A 21,912-nucleotide genomic window follows, 5' to 3' on the forward strand; every position below is an offset into this window, starting at 1 on the left:
AAGGACGGCGGACATCTGCTTCTGGCTTCAATAGAAAGAACATTTCAAACCGCTAGAGCTATTAGCAGTGGAGTGGCCTGTCTCACAGCATGTGTTTTCTGACACTGAAAATTTTCAGGTACAGTCTTGAATCGAGATCATTGTTTTCCCCAAATTTGTACAGTTCTCCCCCCCCCGCGCCACCCCCCAGAAGAGAAAAGAAAAAGTAGTAATTATTTTCTATTAGAAGATTTATATTTAGTGTTTATTTATCCAAGTAAAGTTGTTTACACATACACACACACACACACACACACACCTCAATATATTCATCACAGTTCATCAAAAACTGCTAAAATGGACTGTGATGGGTTTTCATGGGTGTTCCCCACCCGCCTCCGGTCTCCTCTCTTTTTTTCAATCTTGAGCAAGATTACACAATGAAAGCCACTGAAATAGCAGATTGGGAACCCAAGAAACAGCATTGCAAGATGGTTAGGAAAGGAAGAGGCATTGACTTGTTTATAAATGAGAAGCTGCGAATATATCCACCGCTCTCCGATATGTGGCCATCAAGCTCTTTGTCCTTCTGGTGGGGGGAAACACTTTATGCATTCCCTGCTTTGTCACAAGCAACTCACTGGGCCTCATTAAGGTTACCCAGTTAAGAGTTTGTACAGACAGAGCTGAAAATGGCAGTGTTGTCTTGTAAGTCAAAATCCAATAAATTTTTTTTAAATGACATTGCAAAACTATCAATAAGGAATAATTGGATTGCAAAATAAAATTTAACTGTAAAAGTGTTTCCTTTCTCTTCTTTTCACAACAAACCTTTTAAAGCATCCAATTATTTTATTAGCAGAGAAGCTTCAAGTTAAAGTACTTTTTGAAAACGCTTGAGTTCTTTCTAGCGAAATACAAATCAGAAATTCCTCTAAAGCATAGCGAAAGTCTCGTCTAAACGAGAATGATTTGAAAAAAAGAAAAAGTAATTTGCAAACACACTTTCCCTTTTGCATGAAGCGAGGTCTTCGTGTAAAATAGGAAGTAAAGACACCTCTTGTCTGTTGAAAGGCCAACCTAGGTGGGACATAAAACTGAGACTCGTGGACATAGACCGAAGCGAAGTGGTGACCAGGGGGAGGGGAGTCATGGGGACCAACGTTCGGGGACGGTGATGGACAGTGGTCTGCCTTTGGGCGAGGGGCACACAGCACAAGGAACAGGTCACATGCTGTGGAGAGCTGTACTAGAAACCTATGTGTTCCTACGGACCAACGTCACCCCGTCAAATTTAATCTCTAAATAAAAAAAGAAGGGCCAGGACCAACTCGGAGAGGAAGTGCCTGCAGTTCTGCTGGTATCGTAATGCATAGGAGTTAAGGTAGCCCTGCCTCTGGCCTCTCTCAGGGCAGCAGAAGCGACCCAGACGGTCTCCAGGGTTGTAAATGCAGAGAAGGCTGGATTTACCGGACATGGCGGGGGGGGGGGGGGGGAATACTGGGTCACATGTGCTGTCATGTTTGCCTCTGGCCAGGACTTTTTTTTTTTTTAATAAGTTTACTGTTTCTAATAAATGTGAAATACTATCTCTTTGTCCTATAAACTAGGATTATTTTGGTGTAGGCTCCTATTGTGGGGAAAAGACACAGCTTAGCAGAGAAAAATTGCACATAGAAATAAAGGCTAAGCTCGTTAAAGGAATCAAGTTGTGACACTCACTCCGTCAGACTGGGTTCCTGTTGGGAATGGGGCACCAGAATAGACGGGAAATCCAGAGGGGATGTGGGGTGGGGGTGGGGCTGCAAAGAGTAGTTCGGGCAGAACAAATGCACGTCTGCTCTGAGAATCCAGAGAGAAGCCCCAGACGGGGCCTCGGAGTCAGCGTGGCTCTGAATGCGGAACGAGCTGGTCCTTCCATAACCAAGCCACAGCGAAGAGTCTGCTGGTGAATGGGGCCCGTGCTCATATCACTGAAGGGGAGGCGAACAGTGTTACTCGCGGTGGGACCCCTTGCACCTCCCTGCCTTGCTCACTGTACCAGTTTAGGGGAGGCAGAGCCCTGTAGGTTCAGACAGCCTTGGAAATCTGTGCCTGCGGCTTTGTGTTTATTGCTCTCCAAGCCAAGTGATGACCAAATGACTGCTTAGCAGGAGTACATTCTGAAGGAGAAAGGAATCGGCTTTTTCAGCACGAGCCTCAGAACACCTGGATTTATGACAAGAGGAGAAAGTGTAACCAAAGCGTACACGGCGGGCTGATGAGGTTGAGTTCAGCGATGACTTGGCGTGTCTGAGTTCATCTCCACCCGAGTCTCCAGCGGAATGGGTTAGTCTTGGTGCCGGGGGTCCTCTGTCTCCTAGGAAATGAGCCAGTTAAAGACTGACCCTCCAGGAAGTGTCGTACATTGATGGAGAAGCAGTTTTATCCTTTTGCCTTCCTTTGCTAATTGACAGCCTTCTGTGACTGGTCTACAGGGGTCTTCAAGAGCTGTGATTAGCTTGACTTGCAGGAAACTTGCAAGGGGTTTCAGGGTAATGATGTGTCAGCTAGGAGCTCATTCAGCTAAGCTGAAGGAAAATTTTAGAGCAGGAGAGAGCCAGATTCAGAGGTGCTGACTTGTGAAACATGGTGGTGAGTGCCTTTCTAGTTAAAAAAAAAAAAGAGCCAAAGTTCTAGTTTCCTGATCATGCAAAGGAAAGGAGGAGATGACAGGCAAACAGGGAGAAACTAAACAACAAAGCGTTCCCTTCCTGGTACCATCCGTGCCGGGGGTCCTCCTCTCCCGTCCAGAGTAGGAGAGCAGCGGGAGACCGTGTGGCAGCCGGGGACTTGGGGACATAGAGTCAAAGAGGAGGCCGAGTTCGAGAGAAGCCACGACACAGGTGGGTGAGGGCAGCAAGGCCAGCCGTGAAATTCACTGCTGAAGAAATAATAAGTAGGTCTGTGAGCCCAGACACAGTGAGAATGATTTCATTTCATTAATTCATTCACTTGTTCGTTGTTGTTGTTGTATAGAGCATCTGTTAAATACAAGGCACCCTGGAGAGTAGTTACAACGGTTCTATCCTCACTGAGCATGTAGCTTAGTGTTCCAGTTACACGAGTTGCAAAACAAATTACCCCAAAAGTTAGTGGTGGAAGACAACAGTCTGTGATGCTCGTGGATTTTATGGGTCAGGAGTTTCCTCAGGGCTCCGCAGGGACAGCTTGTCTCTGCATCGTGGTGTTGGGGGCCTCCATGGGAAGATTGGAAGGCTGGTGGCTGGAACCATCTGGAGCTTGTTTACAAGGTTTCCGAGGGTTGGTGGTGGTGATTTCTGTCAGCTGAGACCTTAGCTGGGTACTTAGCCAAAACTCCTACACATGGTCTCTTCGTGTGGTCTGGGCTTCCTTACAACATGGTGTCTTGGTTCTGAAAAAACAGTGACAGAGAGGGTGAGCCAGGCAGAAACTATTGTTTTTGGGTTTTTTTGTTTTGTTTTTTATCACCTAGCCTCAGAGTTATATAGACAGAATCAATTCTCCTGTACTCCACTGGTCAAGACTATCATGGATCCTGGTGGAATTTAAAGGGACAGAACATCAACCCCAAATATCATTGTGGGAGTCTATCTCTCCTCCTCTCACTTAAAAATAGAAAAAATAATAAATGGGTGATGGATTTTATCATATGCTTTTTATGCATCTATTGATATGATCGTGTGGCCTTTATCTTTCATCATATTTATGTGGTGTATCATATTTATCTATTCACAGATATAGTACCAACCTTGTATCCCCAGAATAAATCACACTTGATCATGGTGTGTGATCTTTTTAATGTATTTTTGGATCCAGCTTGCTAATACTTTGTTGAGGATTTCAGCATCTGTGTTCATCAGGGACACTGGCCTGTGATGTGTTATAGAATTTTACACCTGAAACCTATATAACTTTTTTAAGAAATGTCACCTCCATAAACTCAATAAATAAATTTTTAAAGAAAAAAATTAACAACTGAGCACTGTGTTGTCTAAATTTGAATCACCTGCATGTCACTGCCAGTGTCTGTACTATGACCTTATTATCTGTGCAATTGTTATTGTTTTCTTAGTTTTTTTCTTAAAATTGACCTACTGTTTATTTTACTCAAATTTGTTCTAAAAGCAAACTAGATGTACCTAGCCAGAAGTAAGATTTATTTTTTGTCCTAATTTATTTTCCATTAAATAAAAGCAACCTTACCTGTAATAAAAAGTAAAAGAGAGCAGTTATTGGATGCTAAGTAGACCGCTCTCTGTTAAGGGCGGTAAGGCTGTGGTGCCCCTCTCTCTGTTCGAAAACATGCTGGCAGGTGTTAGAACGATGTGAAATCAGCCTCCTGCAAAACTGCAGCTCTCTCGCTGACTTGATTTGAAAGATTGAAAAAGAAGTGAAGGTAAACAATCCCTAGCGAGAAGGTCAGTGACATTTATGTCATCTCTGTGCCTTCCAACATCTCTTAATATTATAACCTGACTTTGTTGACAAATGCTGATCTGAAGGACGAAAATTATAGGTAGCTAACTTTTCTATGTAGAGTCAAACAAATTCCAGGGCTCCACGAGGCAGACCGGCGTCTAGCGCAGTTGATTGTTGTTCATCAGCAAATTTATTTGTGACCACCCTCTGTCAAAGGCTGGGTCCCTACACCTCTGTTTGGTTTGACTTTACAAACACCTCCTTGAAAGATCCAGGGAGCAATAACAGGTCTAGGTACCCCGTTATCTTACGACCGTTTCCCACAGGCTGGCGGGATTGACTCCCTGCTTCGCTACTGTGGCATAGACGAGGCTCCTAGGCCTTATAGACCCACCCTCCGTCCAGAGCTTCCCGGCCGACCTACACCTTCTAGTTTGCAGTGTCGACATCCTGTAACATTCATTTTAAAAAAAATAACTCTTTGCCTCTGCCAGAGCCAGTGTTGTTCTAGGCCCCGGAGATATCAGAGGACAAACAAGGGACACTTTCTTGGAATACAGAGAAAGGCCACTTGGAAGCCGCTGCCTTCCCCCTAAAACTTAATTAATTGCCAAGCAACCCCATTGTCTTGTGGTTAGAGTATTCATCAGAAAACACTACTTCCTGGAGCTTTATCCCAATAGAGGGAGTAACTTGAGGCTAGATGTCATTTTCATGGGCTTCTCCACCTGGGGCTTTTCCTTCTGGTTTTCAGGGGTTATGGAGAAGTTCTGCTGAGGTCACAGGGACGAGAGCCAGAGATTTATCCCCGAGGACTCCAGCCTGTAGCCTTGACCGCACTCTAGAACTTGCGGTAGTAGTGCCTCTCTAGGCATGGAGCCGACATTAACAGACCTTCTTTTCCTTCTTTATTTGCAGTCAGCCACAGTGAAGCTGTCAAAGCCAGTGGCCCTGTGGACTCAACAGGATGTCTGCAAATGGTTGAAGAAACACTGTCCGAATCAGTATCAGATCTACAGCGAGTCGTTCAAACAGCATGATATAACTGGTAAAGTATGCAGGATCCAAATAGCCCCCCCTCCCCCATTGTCACGGCCTTTCTCATACCCTTGTGATGAGACGGCATCTTCCTGCTGAAATTTTTTTGGCTTGGTTTTTACTTTAAAGGCGTGATCGATTCCAGATCTGTGTGAGTCATGCTACTTAATAAGCATAAGACGTTATTGTAGCAAACCATGGGTTTTGAGTGTTCAATGCAAAAATATGTGGAAATCAGGGTAAAGGTTTGGGGGAGTCCAGAGAAAATAAAAGCAGTCTTAGACAAAAGAAAAGGAGGAAGTCTCTCAAATCAACCTGGTTACAGGATCAATAGGTAGATCGCCTAAGTAGAAAAGATTTCTAAATAGGAAAATTCTGAAGTGAGTATAATAATAACTAATTCACTACCCCTGAGATGAATACCTTCAAAGCACCCATTAAGACTACATTTAGATCAAGGGCTTTGAGAACTGTATGTGGTGGTCAAGAAGCACTTGGCAGTAAAATTATAAGACAATATAATAAAGTACAGTATAAAAGCTCTGAGAAGCAGGTCTCTCAATCGGAGAATGGGCGAGGGGGAGAGGGTAGGCCTACAGCGGGAGCCCATCAGAGGAAGGGAGTCCTGCCCGCCACCCGAGAGCCGGCCCCACGGGGGCAACCTCCCCCTCCCTCCTTCTCTGCAAACACCGTCAGCAAAGACAGGACCGAGGACCATGCTCTGCGAGCCAAACCTGGGACCCAGGAGGGGAAGAAATGCCAGCGAACAGCCTGCTTCCAGTGCAGAAGCTTCCTTTTCACGGAGAGAGAGATGATCCCGGCAGGACCGTGATGCCAGGCCTCTCTCCAAGCTCGTACTTTCTTCTGAAACCCGACCCTCTCTCTGTAGCAGGCATCCCCAAACTACGGCCCGCGGGCCACATGTGGCCCCCAGAGGCCATTTATCTGGCCCCCTGCCGCACTTCCGGAAGGGGCACCTCTTTCATTGGTGGTCAGTGAGAGGAGCACTGAATGTGGCGGCCCTCCAACGATCTGAGGGACAGTGAATGGCCCCCTGTGTAAAAAGTTTGGGGACCCTCTCTCTGTAGAGTCTGTGGGCTCCCACTACTTTGCAAAGGGGCGTGTGAGGCAGAAAGCATTTATTTTTGCAGTTCTGTTTCTTACCCTGCAACTTTGGGAACTGGGGCAGATCCTCCCTCCCTGGAACAGGACTGGATGGATAGTGTTAAAGTGTGTACCTTGGGGTGGGCACACGTGAGGCCGCCGAAGGGACGAGTGTGCTTTGGGCAGAGGTGAGTACGCCAACCAAAGCGGCTCCCTGTCCCCATTTTCTGTATCCGAATTGTATAGAACACTTGATTGGGAATACCACTGAGGTTTATAAAACGCTAAGCTCAGTTATCCTAGAGTCCAGCTGACCAAGTTGATAATGTTTAAATATGTGAGGAACACACCCAAGTATAGTTCAAGCTGAGTTAAGAGAGTGTGAAATACTCCTGACTTAAGTACAGACAGTCCCGGGTTACGAACAAGATAGGTTCTGTAGGTTTGTTCTCACGTTGGATTTGTTTGCTAAGTTGAAACAGGGACATTTACCTATTAGATGCAACTTAGATGTTTGTCTTAACATGGTGTTTATTTTTACCTTTTTGTGTGTATAAACATAAGCATTTTCAAATCCACAGAACCTATCTCACGATAAAAAAAAAAAGGTCCTAATTCACTTCCTCTCTTCCCCTAACCAGATATAATGGTCCATTCAATGAAATTCTGAGGGCAGAGTTGGAACTTTGCTTAGATTTCAGGTGATAGAGTTTATTTCTTAGCCCCTCTCTTAAAAATATAAGAAAATCCCATGTTAGGTCATTATTTCAGCAATAAAAATGATCAATCAGTCAAGAACCATTTGGCCAATTATCGTAGCCTTCATTGGATAATGTCAGCTTAATGTTTTTTTGTGAGGTTTTTTTTTTTTTAATGAGAGGAGGGGAGATAGAGAGACAGACTCCTGCATGCATCCCAACCGGGATCCACCTGGCAACCCCTGACTAAGGCAATGCTCGACTCAACCAAGCTATCATCAGTGCCTGAGGCCAACACTCGGACCAGTTGAGCCACTGGCTGTGATAGAGGAAAAGAGAGAGAAGACGGAGAGGGAGGGGGAGAGAAGCAGATGGTTGCTTCCTATGTGTGCCCTCCAGGGATCAAACCCAGGACATCCACACAATGGACCAACACTCTAGCCACTGAGTCAACAGCCAGGGTCAGCCTAATGTTTCTTAATGTCTGTACTTGTGAGGGTGATGCCTTATACATGATCTTATTTGAAAGTCATGTTATCTCTCATGAGGGGTGTGAACAATGAGATACCCTTGAGGGAAAGATAAGCATTTATAATGGTTTAAAGAAGACTCCTCAGAAATAAAGGTCCTGTGCTTAGATGCTCGCGGATCAAAGGCTGCCCCTTTCCTCAGCTTTCTGCTCAGTGACGTGCAGAAAGGGGGCATGGCAAGGAGACCCGTGTTTCAGACGGCCGCTCTTGATGGCACTCTTGGTCTTCCTGGAACACTGCTGGTAAACTGCAACCTTCTTGGAACCTTGTGCGAGATCCTGGCAGGAATTCTGAGCAAGTTGTGTAACTTCATTCACCATCTCCAAAACAGACATGATAATGGTACCTGCCTCAGAGAGTCATTGTGAAAATTAAGTGCAATAACATACGTGAACTCCCAAGTCAGCCATGTATTGACACCGTCGGCATGCCGGCGTTGTATCATTATTTATGTGAAGACTCATGAGATGAGGTGTCTAAAAACACACTATTACTTCATTCTAAAGGCAGCCTGTTTCCTGGCAAGAAAAGAAAGGGAATTATTTTTGGGACTCAGGGCTCAGAGAGAATGACTTCAGATTAACAATGGGTCCACTTCCTTTTGACACTCACCTATTTGAGGCCTCAGAAAACCACTCTCTTCCCCTGTTCTCCGGCCAAGATACAATGTAAAAATACCCAAATGATCACAAGTGCCAGTGGCCAGAAAATAGCTCTCAGAACCTTGGCTGGCCTGCAGTGACCAGCCCTGTGGTGCGGGATGCTGTGAGGATCCTAGTACCTTTGAGGGCCATAATCTACACGGCACAGCGGCTTCTCCAATAGAGCACAGCTCAGTAGCCTATGCAGACAGTGGCGGTACCTCGGAGAGGTCAGGGCAGTGGGTACAGGTGCCAGGTCTAAACCCAGAGCTGCATCTGAGCTGTGCACTTTCGTGCAGGTTGCCTGGTGCACTTCAGCATCCTTCCACATCCTACCGCAACCTTCCGCATCCTACCGCATCCTTCCGCAACCTTCCGCATCCTACCGCATCCTTCCGCATCCTACCGCATCCTACCGCAACCTTCCGCATCCTACCGCAACCTTTCGCATCCTTTCGCATCCTTCCGCATCCTTCCGCTGTAAAAAGGGTGCGATGATAGTCTCCTCCGGATAGTGTTGCTGGGACAGTAGTTCACGGTCACAGTAAGCAAGCACTGGATGTCAGCACTGTTGTTTTCTGAGGTGCTGTCCTGATTTCTATGAAAATAGACAACACTTGTGGTCAACAGTGTTGAATTCATCTATCTTTATTCTCGGGAAACTTGGGACGTGAGCACCTAAGCAGGAGAGGGACGTAGCGTGGGCAGGTAAACACGCTGTGCTTGTCTGCAAGGCCACAGTGAAGATGTCCGTGTGACTCTTGTTGATGCTCTGTTTCTCCTGAGTTCTGCTTTTCACTCACTTCCCGGAAAGCAAGTATCTCCCGTACCATGCTCATCAAGGAGGCATGGTATAGCAGTGCAACAGAGAAACAGGCCCTTCTTTTCGAGGCAAATGGTGCAGTGAAGGTAAATAAAAATATTTCTATTCAATGGAAAGGAAAAAGGACAGACCTTGGTCAAATCCTCCCACCTTGTCCTCCACCCCCAACCTTGGACATGTCATCGCTGTATAACGACACAAGTTTCTCATCCGTGAAGTGACAACAGTATTTATCTTACGGTGTTACTGGGAAGATTAAATGGGATGACGCAAGTTGAAGGGCCTAGCTTAACGCATCAGAGACATTCATCCATTTAGCCAGTGTTTCCGAAGCATCTCCCTGGTACCAGATTTGGGGCAGACAGCAATAAATAAGACAGCCAGTGGTTCGTGTAGGTAAAAATGGAGGCTTTATGGAAAACTGCATCGTCGAGAGCACGATCTTTTGGGTTCTCTAGTTCCGTTTCTACAGAACTGCTCTGTTCAGAACTCGGTAAGTTTGTAGATAACTGAGCAATACAGATGAATTCCTGTTATAGACGTGAGGATTCTGTGCCACCGAGTTTCAGCGGACTTCCCCGGCTCCTGCGGAAAGGGTGAGTTTTGCCTTCCATTTCGACATCGTTTCACTCTTCCTGATCTATAAATTATAGATGTGTCCGCTGTTTGGATTCTTCCCTGAGCTGCTTGTAAACATCTGATTATTTTTCACATTAACACAAAGTAAAATCTTAAAACATGTGCTCATTGTTATAGTGATGATAACTATTTTTTTGAAAATGTAACCTTTCACCTCAGTACTTTAATTTTTTTTTAATTTATGTGTTAGCCAGTAATTTCACTATATTAGCATTTTCTGATGTCTTTGTTTAAAGGACATTAAATCCTACCCAGACTTTCGCCCCAGTTTCTCCAAAGTCTAAGAAAACTTAAGGTACGCTTTTAACCCAGCAGTGCGCAAGGCCTTTTGTGCGTTTTCTATTGGAAGTTCTGAGACTGTCATTGTGTCCAGACGGTGCCTGCTATTTTCGGCAGATGTGTTTAATCTGAAGAGAAGCTGCAAGTGTTAACTCCCTCCAGAAGAGCTCTTAAAGAGGCGTAAGATGGTTAGAACACCTGAGAGGCATTGGGACAGATTGGAATCATCAGATTAGATTTGAAGGCTAGAAATTTGTCTATTTCCCTGTTCTTGCAAGATTTCTCTCCCCAGTTTTCTGAGAGCAGGCTCAGAATGCTGATGAGGAAGCTCTCTTGGGGCCAGGTGCAAGTTCACAGACAACCTTTCAGATTCTCTTTTATGCACAGTTACAAATCTTTGCGGGTCGGAGGCATTTCAGACCCTGGCTGTGCCTGGTGTCCTTCCCACCGTGGTTGTTAAAGCCAACCCTCCTGCTCCACGTCAAGTCCTCCCCCTGTTAAGGATTCTTTCCTCTGCTGGCTTTAAAGACTTCTTTTCTTAGATGAAGCACTCAGACGTCCCCAGAACACAAAACATGTTTTAAAAGTTATTTTGAATGTGTGACAGGTTTATGTGTTGGCGGCTTTGTGGACCAGCAACAGGAATCCTTTAGATGTCTACCTGTTATACAAGAATAAATAGTTACCGTACGGGCTTCCCCTGCAAATGGTCAGTATCGATCTGTTCTATTTCCCAGTGGTCTCCTACAAAAGAGACAAGTCCTCCTGGTCCTTTCTGTGCTTCAAGCACTGCCATTCATCCCTCTTTCCCCTTTCCCAAATACTCCGTGTTGACGCAGCCCTGGAAATTCGGCAGCTCTGTTGGTGCCGTTGATGAGAGGGGAAGCCTCTTTCTCCTTTTCAGATGTTCAGGTTGTGGCTCTGTGCATTTGCTGACATTGTTCCCTTCAGAGGGGACTTCTTGGAGCCGTTCCACCCCTGTATCCTTCTGCTATCTTGTCTTTTATTACGGTTCGAGTTCCCCATGGAGACCAGTGGGGTGTAGAGTTAACAGGTGTCAGAAGAAGTGGAATAATTACTTTATGTGGTGTGCCTGTGAGACTACTATTTATAGAATCCAGGTTAGCCAAATACAGTGTGTGTATATGTAACTACCACTGTGCCTCATCTGCACATGTTCTTATCTTTATTGCATCTCCCTCTGGATATCATGTTCCACTTTTCTCTACATTTTGTTAGAGTTCTTTTTCGTATGAACTGCTCTACATTTTTACTGACCCTCAAGCAGCATTTTATATCTGCATAGGAAAGATTCTGACAGCATCAGGGGCATACGACTTGCAAAATCTAGTTTTCCAGGAGCAGAATTCATTCTTTGTTTTTAACCCCTTTTGAAAGAAAACGTCCAGACATCCGTCTTCTAACTCCTCAGCATTCTTCAACTGAGGGTGCTGAATTTGGGTGGTCTTGATGATTCAGGATAATAGACTTCTGAATGTTGGAATAGACTTAGTTAGGATGTCACCCGAGGTTTTATGAGGTCAATTGAAAAAAATACCCCTTTCAGTGAGAAGTGTGAACGGAAATCAAAATATCAGCTCCATTCCTGATGAAGCTTTTTGGGAGAATGTTAGTTCAGAGAAATCAATGTGCTAAGAAGACTTTTTTCTCTAAATTAGGCATTCTGATCATGGGCACAATAGGGCACTGGCCCTTGTACCGTGTGGCAGAGAGCAAATGACATCAAGCACACGGGTCATGAGAGAGAAAGCAACAGGACACGGGCTGAGCAAGCCTGTCTCCTGCTCCAGAGGCACCAGATAGAAAGCAAGAGAGGGGCTGAGCATTCGTCAGGGGGTAACCAGACCGGGGTCTGAGATGGGCGGGGCACCTGGTAGTGCACGTGTTTTTCCGTCCACGGGGGACTAGGAAGAATGGGGAATCAGTGTCTTCCCACCAGTTCAACCAAATGTCTCCCCACAAATCCTCTCCAGCATTTCTGCCTGGTGGCCCGCCAGCCTTGGCCTACACACCTCCAGGATGAGCATTTCATAACTCTTTACAGCAAACAGTGTTTTTGTCTAAAACTTGTGGTGGCAGCCGCGGCGATAGTGGTGATAGTGTTTCATTCTCCTGACTCCGTCCAACTCTAAGCTGCAGTCCTGTGCATCTACATCCTTCCATCACTTATATCTCAGATCATTTACATTAAAGATGATAGATAGATAGATAGATAGATAGATAGATAGATAGATAGATAGATGATTGATAGATGTGGTTTTATCTTCATCTGTTATCTATAGCTGTTTATTTATATAGATATAAAGCAATTGACTTTGAAATCCACTTTATACATTTTTCCCTGGAAGAATAATCTGAAGATCCCAGACCATTTTTATAAAGAAAGGTCTAGTTTTACCTGTTGTTGGAAAATTACCGCTGACAGAGAAGAGCAGCGTTCTCGCATTACCGAGGTTCCGCTTGTCCGAGCCCACACCAGTGCATTCGAGACTTGGGTTTCACAGATGAGTTTAATTTCAGAAAAACATTTTTGAAATGGCGTGTCCTTGCCACCTTTGTCTCTTACGCATTTATAAAATGATATATTTATAAAATAAATTTATAAAATGATATTATATTTACATATATCATTTTATAAACCAAAGGCGTATTAACCTCCCCCCTTCAAAGAAAAAACCCTCATGATTTAAAAATGGAATAAATCTTACATTAAAAAAATACATTATTTTTATTTCTTCTCTTTTCGTCACAGAACGGCGCCACCTTGTAGGCTAGCCTAAAGAAACTATTGCTCTTGGGGGACATTTATTGATATTCTAAATACATCATTTATTTACTATTAGTGATGATATTTGACAGGATAAGAATGGAAGTTGTCACAGATGCACTGCCACAATGGGCCAAGCACTGAGCTAGTTACAGCGAGATAAACAGGCAGAAAGAGCACCACTGGTTCCCGGACCCCAGACCGGAAGGAACCGTCTCCTGTTACATGACCCACAGAAGCCTAGAGCGAAACAAGTTGGACAGAAGCACATGACTTCTCGGATTACCAGACAATATGAAAAGCTAGGTCACGTTGCCGTGGGTGATCAGGAGGCCTTCGCTAGGAGAAGCCCAGCAGTTCACTTACCTCCTTAGCCGTAACCAGAATGGGGCCTGAAATGGGCAGGACACCCTTGTAGGGAGTGTGTTTCTTGCTCCAAATTCCAGGTGCAGAATGAAAGTTTTATAGCCCCAAACTCTATCTCTTACTTCCTTATTTTCCACCAGTTCCATCTTTTCCTTCTTCCTCCTCCTCTTGACTCCACCTCCCTAGTCCCCTTGAGAATGTCACATGGTTCTAAATCAAATATGATCAAAAGTCTAACTTCCTTTGCTGCTTACTTTGAACACCGAGCATGTTACCCTCTCAGAAGAAATTAAGTTGATTAAGCACAATCCCTTTTAATAAGTCCCTCTTTGCTTTTTAGCTTCTGTATCCACTTGACACCCTTCTTTCCCCTGATGACTTCATCAGTTACCGCATCTGTTTTTGTTTTGTGTGTTTTGGGAAAGCACTGAAGTTGGATTGCAGAATTGCAGCTCCCTTCCCCTTGGGGTTGCTCCCAATCCCTGTCTGAAAATTAACATACTGCGTCCTCTCTTCCTGGGAGGTCAGATTTCCCGTCCTTGCAGAGAGAGCCCCGGGCTGCAGAGGAAGAACCTCTCTCACTGCTTTCTGTTGTGGGATTGGAAAGTGTGCCTTTTTGCGTGCCATCTGCTTCAGATGGCATCATTTGTGGTGATGAATGAGATGCCCATGTTACCGATGAAGGAAACTGAAGCCCACACTCGTGGGATTAATTATATTATATGACTGTCCTCAGGAGTTCTTGGGCAGGGTCGTGTCCAGGCCACTGTGTTTGGACTCTCATGTTTTTCATTCAGAGTTTCATTTGGTGTGTTTTTCCATCCCCACGTCCACTGTAGAGTAACGTGGCCACGTGTTGAACTGCTCTGGCCAGGCTCCGTGTCTTGGGTCGTTAGGAAAGATCAGAGAGCGCCTGGGCTGTAGAGACATGTGACGGAGTCTCCTGCACTGCGTGTCACTGTGTGGCCTCAGCCAAGTCTCTTGAACTTCTCTGAACCTCCATTTCCCTTTCAAAGTAGAACTGTGATCATGTGCAACTTACAAAGTTGGTATTCATTATTATTGATCTGGACTTGGATGGACTTCCGGAGAAAGCTTTGGAGAAGCAAAGAAGAATATAGAAATCACTTTGCAAATGGTAAAAAATGATTTAAATATATATGCCTGTGTAAATATCATACGTATATGTGTGCCCACTGGATGAAGCCAAGATCCTTAAGCTCAGGGCATGAGGCCCTCAGAAACGTTCCTCAACTTCCTTGTCGCCATTTCTCGTATCCATCCTCTCCAGACAAGACAGTAACCACACTCATTCTTGCCTCCATTTCCACCTAGTGAACTTTGGACAAATTTTCCAAGGCCTAATTCAAATTTTTCTTCTCTTCCCTACCCTCTGTGGGCCTTTCTAAGCAGAACTGATTTTCCCATCCTGTGTTTCCTGTACATTATTTGCAATGAATAAATGACAGCTATTATTAATATTATTACACCTATCCCATTATATTAGCGTTATTTGGTTACATGTTTATCTTCCTTCCAGCAGCCCAGAAACTTGTCTAGGGTAGAAAGAGCACCTGGTGTAGCTCCCTCTCCCTAAGCTGTATCAACCCCGGGCCTGGCGTAAATCAGGCATTCAGTAAGTGCTGATTGGATGAAATGGAGTTTGTTCTTCCTTTGATAGGCTCAGCCTTTCTTCATGTCAGCTGCTATGAATACTTTGATTAGGCCTTCAGTTGCCTGGTTTGCCTCCTTTCTGTGAGCTGATCCTCTACTCTCCTGTCTGCGGCTTCTTATAATTATAGCCCACCGATGCTCACAGCTGTCTTCCTGTCTCATTCTTGGACGATCCCTCATTTCACTTTTTTTCAAAAAACTTCTATTTGGAAACTGTACAAAGCTCCCAAATGCCATCTATAAGTGCACTTGAGTGACAGGCTCTTGAAATTCTGCAGGGCCCAGAGTCCCCCATTCCCTCAGGAAGGTCTTCCAGGGAGGCTTTGGCAGGCTGTGTCTGGATCCCCGCTCCGTGCCAAGAGTGATTGTCACAGGGCGGTGGCAGCTGGCTGGGCCCACTGCAAGGCAAGAGACAGGTGTTATTTTGTTGGGTGGAAAGAATAGCGTTCATCTGGAAAGCTTCCGTGTATGGCCACGGAGCAGGAGCAGGGGCAGGGCATCCGTCACACTGTGGGTGCGTTGACCGCTCATTTGCCTGGCTTTCACAAGTAACAAAGCGTAAGACAAAGGCGGCGTTATTGTTCCAGACTTCCCAATGCCTGGGTTGTTCCCAGCCCTTTGTGGCAACGAGCTAACCCCAAGTGACCTCAATAATGCTGACACTATCTCAGAGATTACGACTTACCCAGAAGAAATGAGAACGGAATTAAAACTGCTAATGTGGAAGAGTTGGACTAACAGAAAGGGCAATTTCATTGTGTTTTACGTAATAGTGGAATGATGTATCTTGTCTAAAGGGGGTAGGTAATAAGTAGGACAGTGTTAATGAGAGTTTCCTAATGAGGCACCGTGTTAGGCACTTTCTATGATTCGCCGCGTGAAGATGAGTTGTCCTTTTCTCTCTAAGTGGAGAAACTGAGACACAGAGGTTATGACTTCCTCAAGCTCGCAGCATCAGTAAGGCGCACTGGATAATATGATACCAGAGGAAGGGTTCATCTAACCCAGGTGTTGGCAAACTTCTTTTGTGAAGGGCCAGATGGGGACATTTGGTTTTGCAGGCCAGAGGGTCTTTGTCACAACTACAGAACTCTGCCTATGTAGCATGTATATGAATGAGGTGGCTGTGGTCCGTGTTCCAATAAAACTTTATTCACAAAGACAGATGGTTAGGCTGGATTTGGCCCGCAGGCTACAGCTTCCTGACCGCCCCCCCACCTTGTCCTCCCTCTGCTCAAATATGTTTTCTCAGCCATGCTTATGAAAGAAATTTAGAAGTCATAGTTTTTAAAAATGTGTATTGCTTTTTTCTTTCGTGTATACTAGAACAGTTAGAAAATGCAGAAATAGACATCCACAAAAAAGAAAACATGTAAAATTCCCCTCTAATTCCAACCTCCAGAAGTCATCAGTGGCACGAACGTTCGATGTGCCTGCTCTCAGAGCGTGGTCTGTGCACACACCTTTACTTATAAGAATGGCATTCAACTTGAGAGAGTGCCGTAACCTTCGCTTCCACTGAGAAATATATGGCAACTGCATTTCTGCATACATGTGAAGTGCAGAATGTTTCCTGTGGCTGGTAGGAGTTATTCTCCGGATGTTGTATATATTTCCACTGTCCAGATACATTGTCTATCTGGTCCCTGATGCTTCTCTAGGTAGTAGCTAGCTCATCCTTTCTTCCCTGGCCACGCCTGTCCTATATTCTCAGTTGTGTTCTGAGTTCTTCTACCTCATGCTCAGCACCCCAAGTCCCTTAATGTCCATGTCTCCAGCCCTCAGTTGCGAGACGCATGATTGCCTCTCGCTAGCATCTGTATCTCTGATGGTGATCAGATGCCTTCACCTCTGCCCCGGCTGCGGCCAGCGACAGGAGTAGAACCGGCCCCGTAGGTAAATAGGCACCAGAAAAGTAGCACATCTTCAAATCCCTGCCACTGCTCTGTATGGATGCCACCCTCGGGGGCAGTGTAATTTCCACAAATGTTTCTTTCTGTTGGCTTCCCCCCCCCCCCAAGGCTCCTCCAGAACAGAGGCTCACACAGCTTTTCTTGAATTCATTAAATTTTCAGTGTCTCTCCCGGCGGTTGGCGCACCGCAGGTAACACTAGACAGGAGGACATTAGAATTCCTTCCGGGAAGAGAACGTACTGTGAGCAGTTCCAAAAGGTCGCGCGTTGCCACAGTGTCCTTCTTTATAAATCTTTCAGGGGGTGGTGAGGCGTATCTAGAGGAGGACAGATGGGGCTGCAAGCGTCATTCTCGAAGGATCTTAACCCCAAACCTGCCATTTGGTAGTAAGTGCACAGTGGTGATCTGGATGCACACATAGAAGAGGGGGGATGAGGTGGGAGCTGTCTGCTTTTGCAAAATAGGCTCACCCTCCATTCAAGTCAAAGACCAGCCTCTCTTCCAACAAGTACAGATGGTTATGGGTAAAAGATGCTGTTAGAGCTGTGTACAGACACACACACAAAAGAAATACCACTGTAGAATATGAAAGGGTGACCTCTGTTTCTCTCAACAGTTTCCTGAATGTGTTCCTTTAACTATTCTGAGGATGTCCCCAGAATCTTAGAGACTTGACTACTCATAAGAAATTTCCCACTGATATTTGTACCACACTCGAAATTTTTAAAGTGACACTTCACACACATCGTTCAACCTCCAAACACCGTTGATAGAATAGCAGATGAGGAATTTAAAGCTCAGGGATGTTAAGGAAATGGACCCAGCCAACATAGCCAGTGGATGGCAGTACTGAGCTCCTCTGACCCCCATCTCGTTTTTGTTTGTTTGTTTTGGGTTTTTTCTTTTCTCCATTCCAAGGCCAAGATCTACCTTCCTTACACCCGTCGTTTGGCCCTTGTTAATTAAATGTTGGCCCAGTCCCATTTGACTGTATAGAACAGTCAATGCTGTTCTATACTCTAGAGCAGGGGTCTCAAACTCAACTCAGCATGTGGGCCGCAGAGCAAGATCACAGCCGTTCGGCGGGCCGCACTAGGTCTACAAAAGGCAACTGTTATGCAACACTTTTCAGTGTCACAAAACGACCAGAAACTGTAGTTCGCATCACAACTAAGCTAATATCTAGCTAGGATGTTAACTAAGCTAATATCTAGCTAGGATGCTAGAGAAATGAAAAATACAAGTAGGCCCCTAGGCTTACTTAATTTTATCCAAAATATTTTGAACTTCGTGGATTAGTCTGCGGGCCGCGAGTTTGAGACCCCTGCTCTAGAGCAGTGGAGGTCAACCTGGTTCCTACCACCCCCTAGTGGGCATTCCAGCTTTCATGGTGGGCAGTAGCAGAGCAACCAAAGTATAAATAAAAAGATAAATTTAACTATAATAAGTTGTTTTATAAAGATTTATTCTGCCAAACTTAGTGAAAATCCAACATAAAGTACTTGGTAAGTAATTATTATTATATGCTTTAATTTGCTGCAACTCTGCTTTATAAATTTTATAAAGTAAAGTTACTTTCTTACTTTATAAATCACCATTACTGTGGACCGGTGGGCGGTTAGAAAATTTTACTACTAACAGAGATACAAAAGTGGGCGGTAGGTATAAAAAGGTTGACTACCCCTGCTCTAGAGCATGCAAACTATAGGGGAAATTTTTTGAAACCAAGGAGAACATTGTTTTAGGAGATTCAGAACTCTGCAGTGATGTATTTCCCAAGCATGGCTGTTCAAGATCTTTTAACACTGAAGCTATTATTCACCGAAAGATAGTAGTACCTTCAACAAGAAATAGAAACAGGGGAAATTCTATGGAAACCCCTTTTTTTTTTCTTTTCTTTTCTTTTTGGATAATTAGCAAAATGTCAAGGACCAATAGACTAGCAACTATGAAAAAAACAGATGTTTTACAGATGTTTCTCCTTCTTTATGAGTTGGGTGCTATAGTGGCATCAACCTGTTTCCCAATTGGAAAAGTATCCTATAATCATGTTATCTGCTTTTTATTTAAGACACTGGCTGGCTTTCTCTTAGAAGCATTTGTCACCTGCATCCCTCCCTCATGGTCACCTGTGGCGGCACGCATTTCAGCTGGATTTTCCTTGTACATTTCGAAAGGAAGCCTAGAAAATAAATAGGCTCTACAAACAGGTCAACTCTGCTTCTTGGAGGCAGCATCAATAGAAGTGATTGTTTCCTGCCCCACTAAAGGGTAAAACCAGGTCAGGTTCAGAAGGCGATCGATAGGAGAGTGCCTATCTTTGAAACTTCATAGTTTAAAAGGATAAGCATTGCAATTATACCCTCCTATATGGGGGATCCACTACCTCTTAAACTTACAAAAACTGGCCGAGCACATAAGAATGACACATAGTCGGCCCTGGAGAAATAGGGATTGATTTCACGTTAGTGGGCAGAAGGGATAGAAGAAAAGAAAAAGAAAAACGAAAACTGCGAAGAAGGCCATCTGCGTGAGCCAGGAAAACTCGGGCAGGTCATCCTCTGAAATGAGGCTCAGATTCCTCATTTGTGAAACAATGGGGTTTGAACAGAAAACCTCTCAAGTGTATTTTAACAGTGAGATCGCAAATTGGGCATCTAACAGTGGAATATGAAGGAAATCTTCGTAACAGGTTCGCATGCGAGACGGTACAGTGCATTGCCCTGCTCCCTTATTTTACCTAGTGTTGTTTCAGCGCCCCTTTACAGCTTACACTCACAGTGTTTGAAAATACTGGCATTTCCTTCTGTTGCAAATAATTCTGTAGTTGAAACCTTTCATTTTTAAGGGCTTCCCTTTTTATTCCAGTCATTTGTTTACTTCCTGAATATGGTATCCTTGTCTCTATTGAAGTTTAATTATTTACTGATTAACTAAATAATTTGTAATTTATTATAAATTGCTCATTTACAAATCATTCATTACCTACTAATTCTTCAATTATCTTTAAATTAGTGCTCATTAATTTACTCAATAAACATTTGCTGAGCAATGACTAGATGCTGGCGCTGGCAGAACGGAGATACAGCCCGGAGAAGGGAGCCGGGTTTCTTCTCTAAAGAAGGAATTCCCGGTGGCTCTCAGGACACCGGTTTTCTTTAGTGCATACACACGTGTTCACAGCCTCTCTTTGTTAACCTCATTCTGTTTAGCCACTTTTATTTTATTTTATTCTTTTCCAAGTAAGAGGAGGGGAGATAGAGAGACAGACTCCCATATGTTCTCCGACCAGGATCCACCCGGCAACCCCCATTGGGGGCCATGCTTGCAACCAAGCTATTTTTAGCACGTGAGGCAGAGGCTCCACAGAGCCATCCTTAGCGCCTGGGGCTGATGTGCTCAAACTGATCTAGTCATGTGTTTAGCCCCGTTAAAAAATAAATCCAGGCCCTGGCCGGTTGGCTCAGCGGTAGAGCGTCGGCCTAGCGTGCGGAGGACCCGGGTTCGATTCCCGGCCAGGGCACATAGGAGAAGCGCCCATTTGCTTCTCCACCCCTCCGCCGCGCCTTCCTCTCTGTCTCTCTCTTCCCCTCCCGCAGCCAAGGCTCCATTGGAGCAAAAGATGGCCCGGGCGCTGGGGATGGCTCTGTGGCCTCTGCCCCAGGCGCTAGAGTGGCTCTGGTCGCAATATGGCGACACCCAGGAGGGTCGCAACATGGCGACGCCCAGGATGGGCAGAGCATCGCCCCCTGGTGGGCAGAGCGTCGCCCCCTGGTGGGCGTGCCGGGTGGATCCCGGTCGGGCGCATGCGGGAGTCTGTCTGACTGTCTCTCCCTGTTTCCAGCTTCAGAAAAAGATGAAAAAAAAAAAATAAATAAATAAATAAATAAATAAATCCAAAAATGAATGCAAATGTAGAGACTTTAACCTGCTACAAATTTTTTTCCAAGATCAATCAAATAAAAAAAAAAAAAAGCCTTTGGATGATCTGAACGCTGAGAAATCAAACTGCACAACGTTAATTGAATATGTATATTACTCATCAGATACATAGAGATGCTAAGTGTTTGAGGGGTGAAAGGAGAGAGGTGGCTAGAGATACTGGGGACACGCGACTTGGGGGGGTTCAGTGGGGCTTGAGGACTGTCCTGAGGGTCTCCGCTGCTGACTGCCCTGGGCAGTACTGCTCAGGCTAGTCGAGCCCAAAGGAACGACAGTGCGCCCCGCTGGGTGCTCTGGTGGGCGCGTAGGACGATTTCTTCCATCTGGAATTTTGGCAACTGTCACATGCCTTTCAACAGACTAAGAGTTATTTTAGATGAAACCAAGTCTTTGTTATTTGATTCTGCCCAAGTTTAAAGGTGTTTCTTGATTTCCGCTGACTCCCTGGGGCATGTTAGAGATAGACTAACTAAAAGTGCAATATCATCGATTATCCTTTGCCAGAATTTGAGTAACATGCCCTACGAAGAAAAAAAGAAGTCAATGCCTCTTGGCCTAAATTATTTTCCTGGTCTCATTAACTTTCTATAATGATGATTAATAATGATAGCTAATATTAATAATAATAATAATATAAGCTCGTCACATCACACATTTTCTCCATGTCTTTCCCTACATCCACACTTGATGCCATCCTACGGTGGTGTAAATGGATACAACAGGTAACAGAGTGACGCCCCTTCAGGAGGAGCTAGTAAACTGTTATTGGAACCGAGCTTCCGGGACCCGAACAAAAGAAAACCCTGTTCGCCTTCTCTAATACTGAGCATCCATGTCTGTTCTTCACGGTGCCGAGAGCAATGTCTCCAAAACCTTTACAGGCGAAACAGGAAACCGTACTGGACAAATGGTCATTTTGAGACGGCTGATCCGCTGGAGTCCCCTGAGGCCTCGGGCACGGCTGGGGCTGGTCCAGTGAAGCCCTCCCCAGTTGTAGCACAAACCGGGCAGATGCCGACCTCTGAGTTGTCACTGCTGCATGTGGAATGTGCCC

The 21,912-nt window shown here is 44.9% G+C and overlaps 1 protein-coding gene across 5 annotated transcripts in view; it reads left to right on the plus strand.

The window, feature by feature from the left end:
- Positions 1-21,912, plus strand: part of SAMD12 (sterile alpha motif domain containing 12) — a 392,266-nt gene that overhangs the window by 175,083 nt on the left and 195,271 nt on the right. For all 5 annotated transcript variants that reach the window (XM_066265772.1, XM_066265774.1, XM_066265771.1 and 2 more), the window contains one exon: positions 5,341-5,470. In XM_066265772.1, the coding sequence (XP_066121869.1) occupies positions 5,341-5,470 (130 nt within the window). The remainder of the gene's footprint in view (positions 1-5,340; positions 5,471-21,912) is intronic.

Source organism: Saccopteryx bilineata, chromosome 3, assembly GCF_036850765.1.
Source record: "Saccopteryx bilineata isolate mSacBil1 chromosome 3, mSacBil1_pri_phased_curated, whole genome shotgun sequence".
Classification (NCBI taxonomy): Eukaryota; Metazoa; Chordata; class Mammalia; order Chiroptera; family Emballonuridae; genus Saccopteryx; species Saccopteryx bilineata.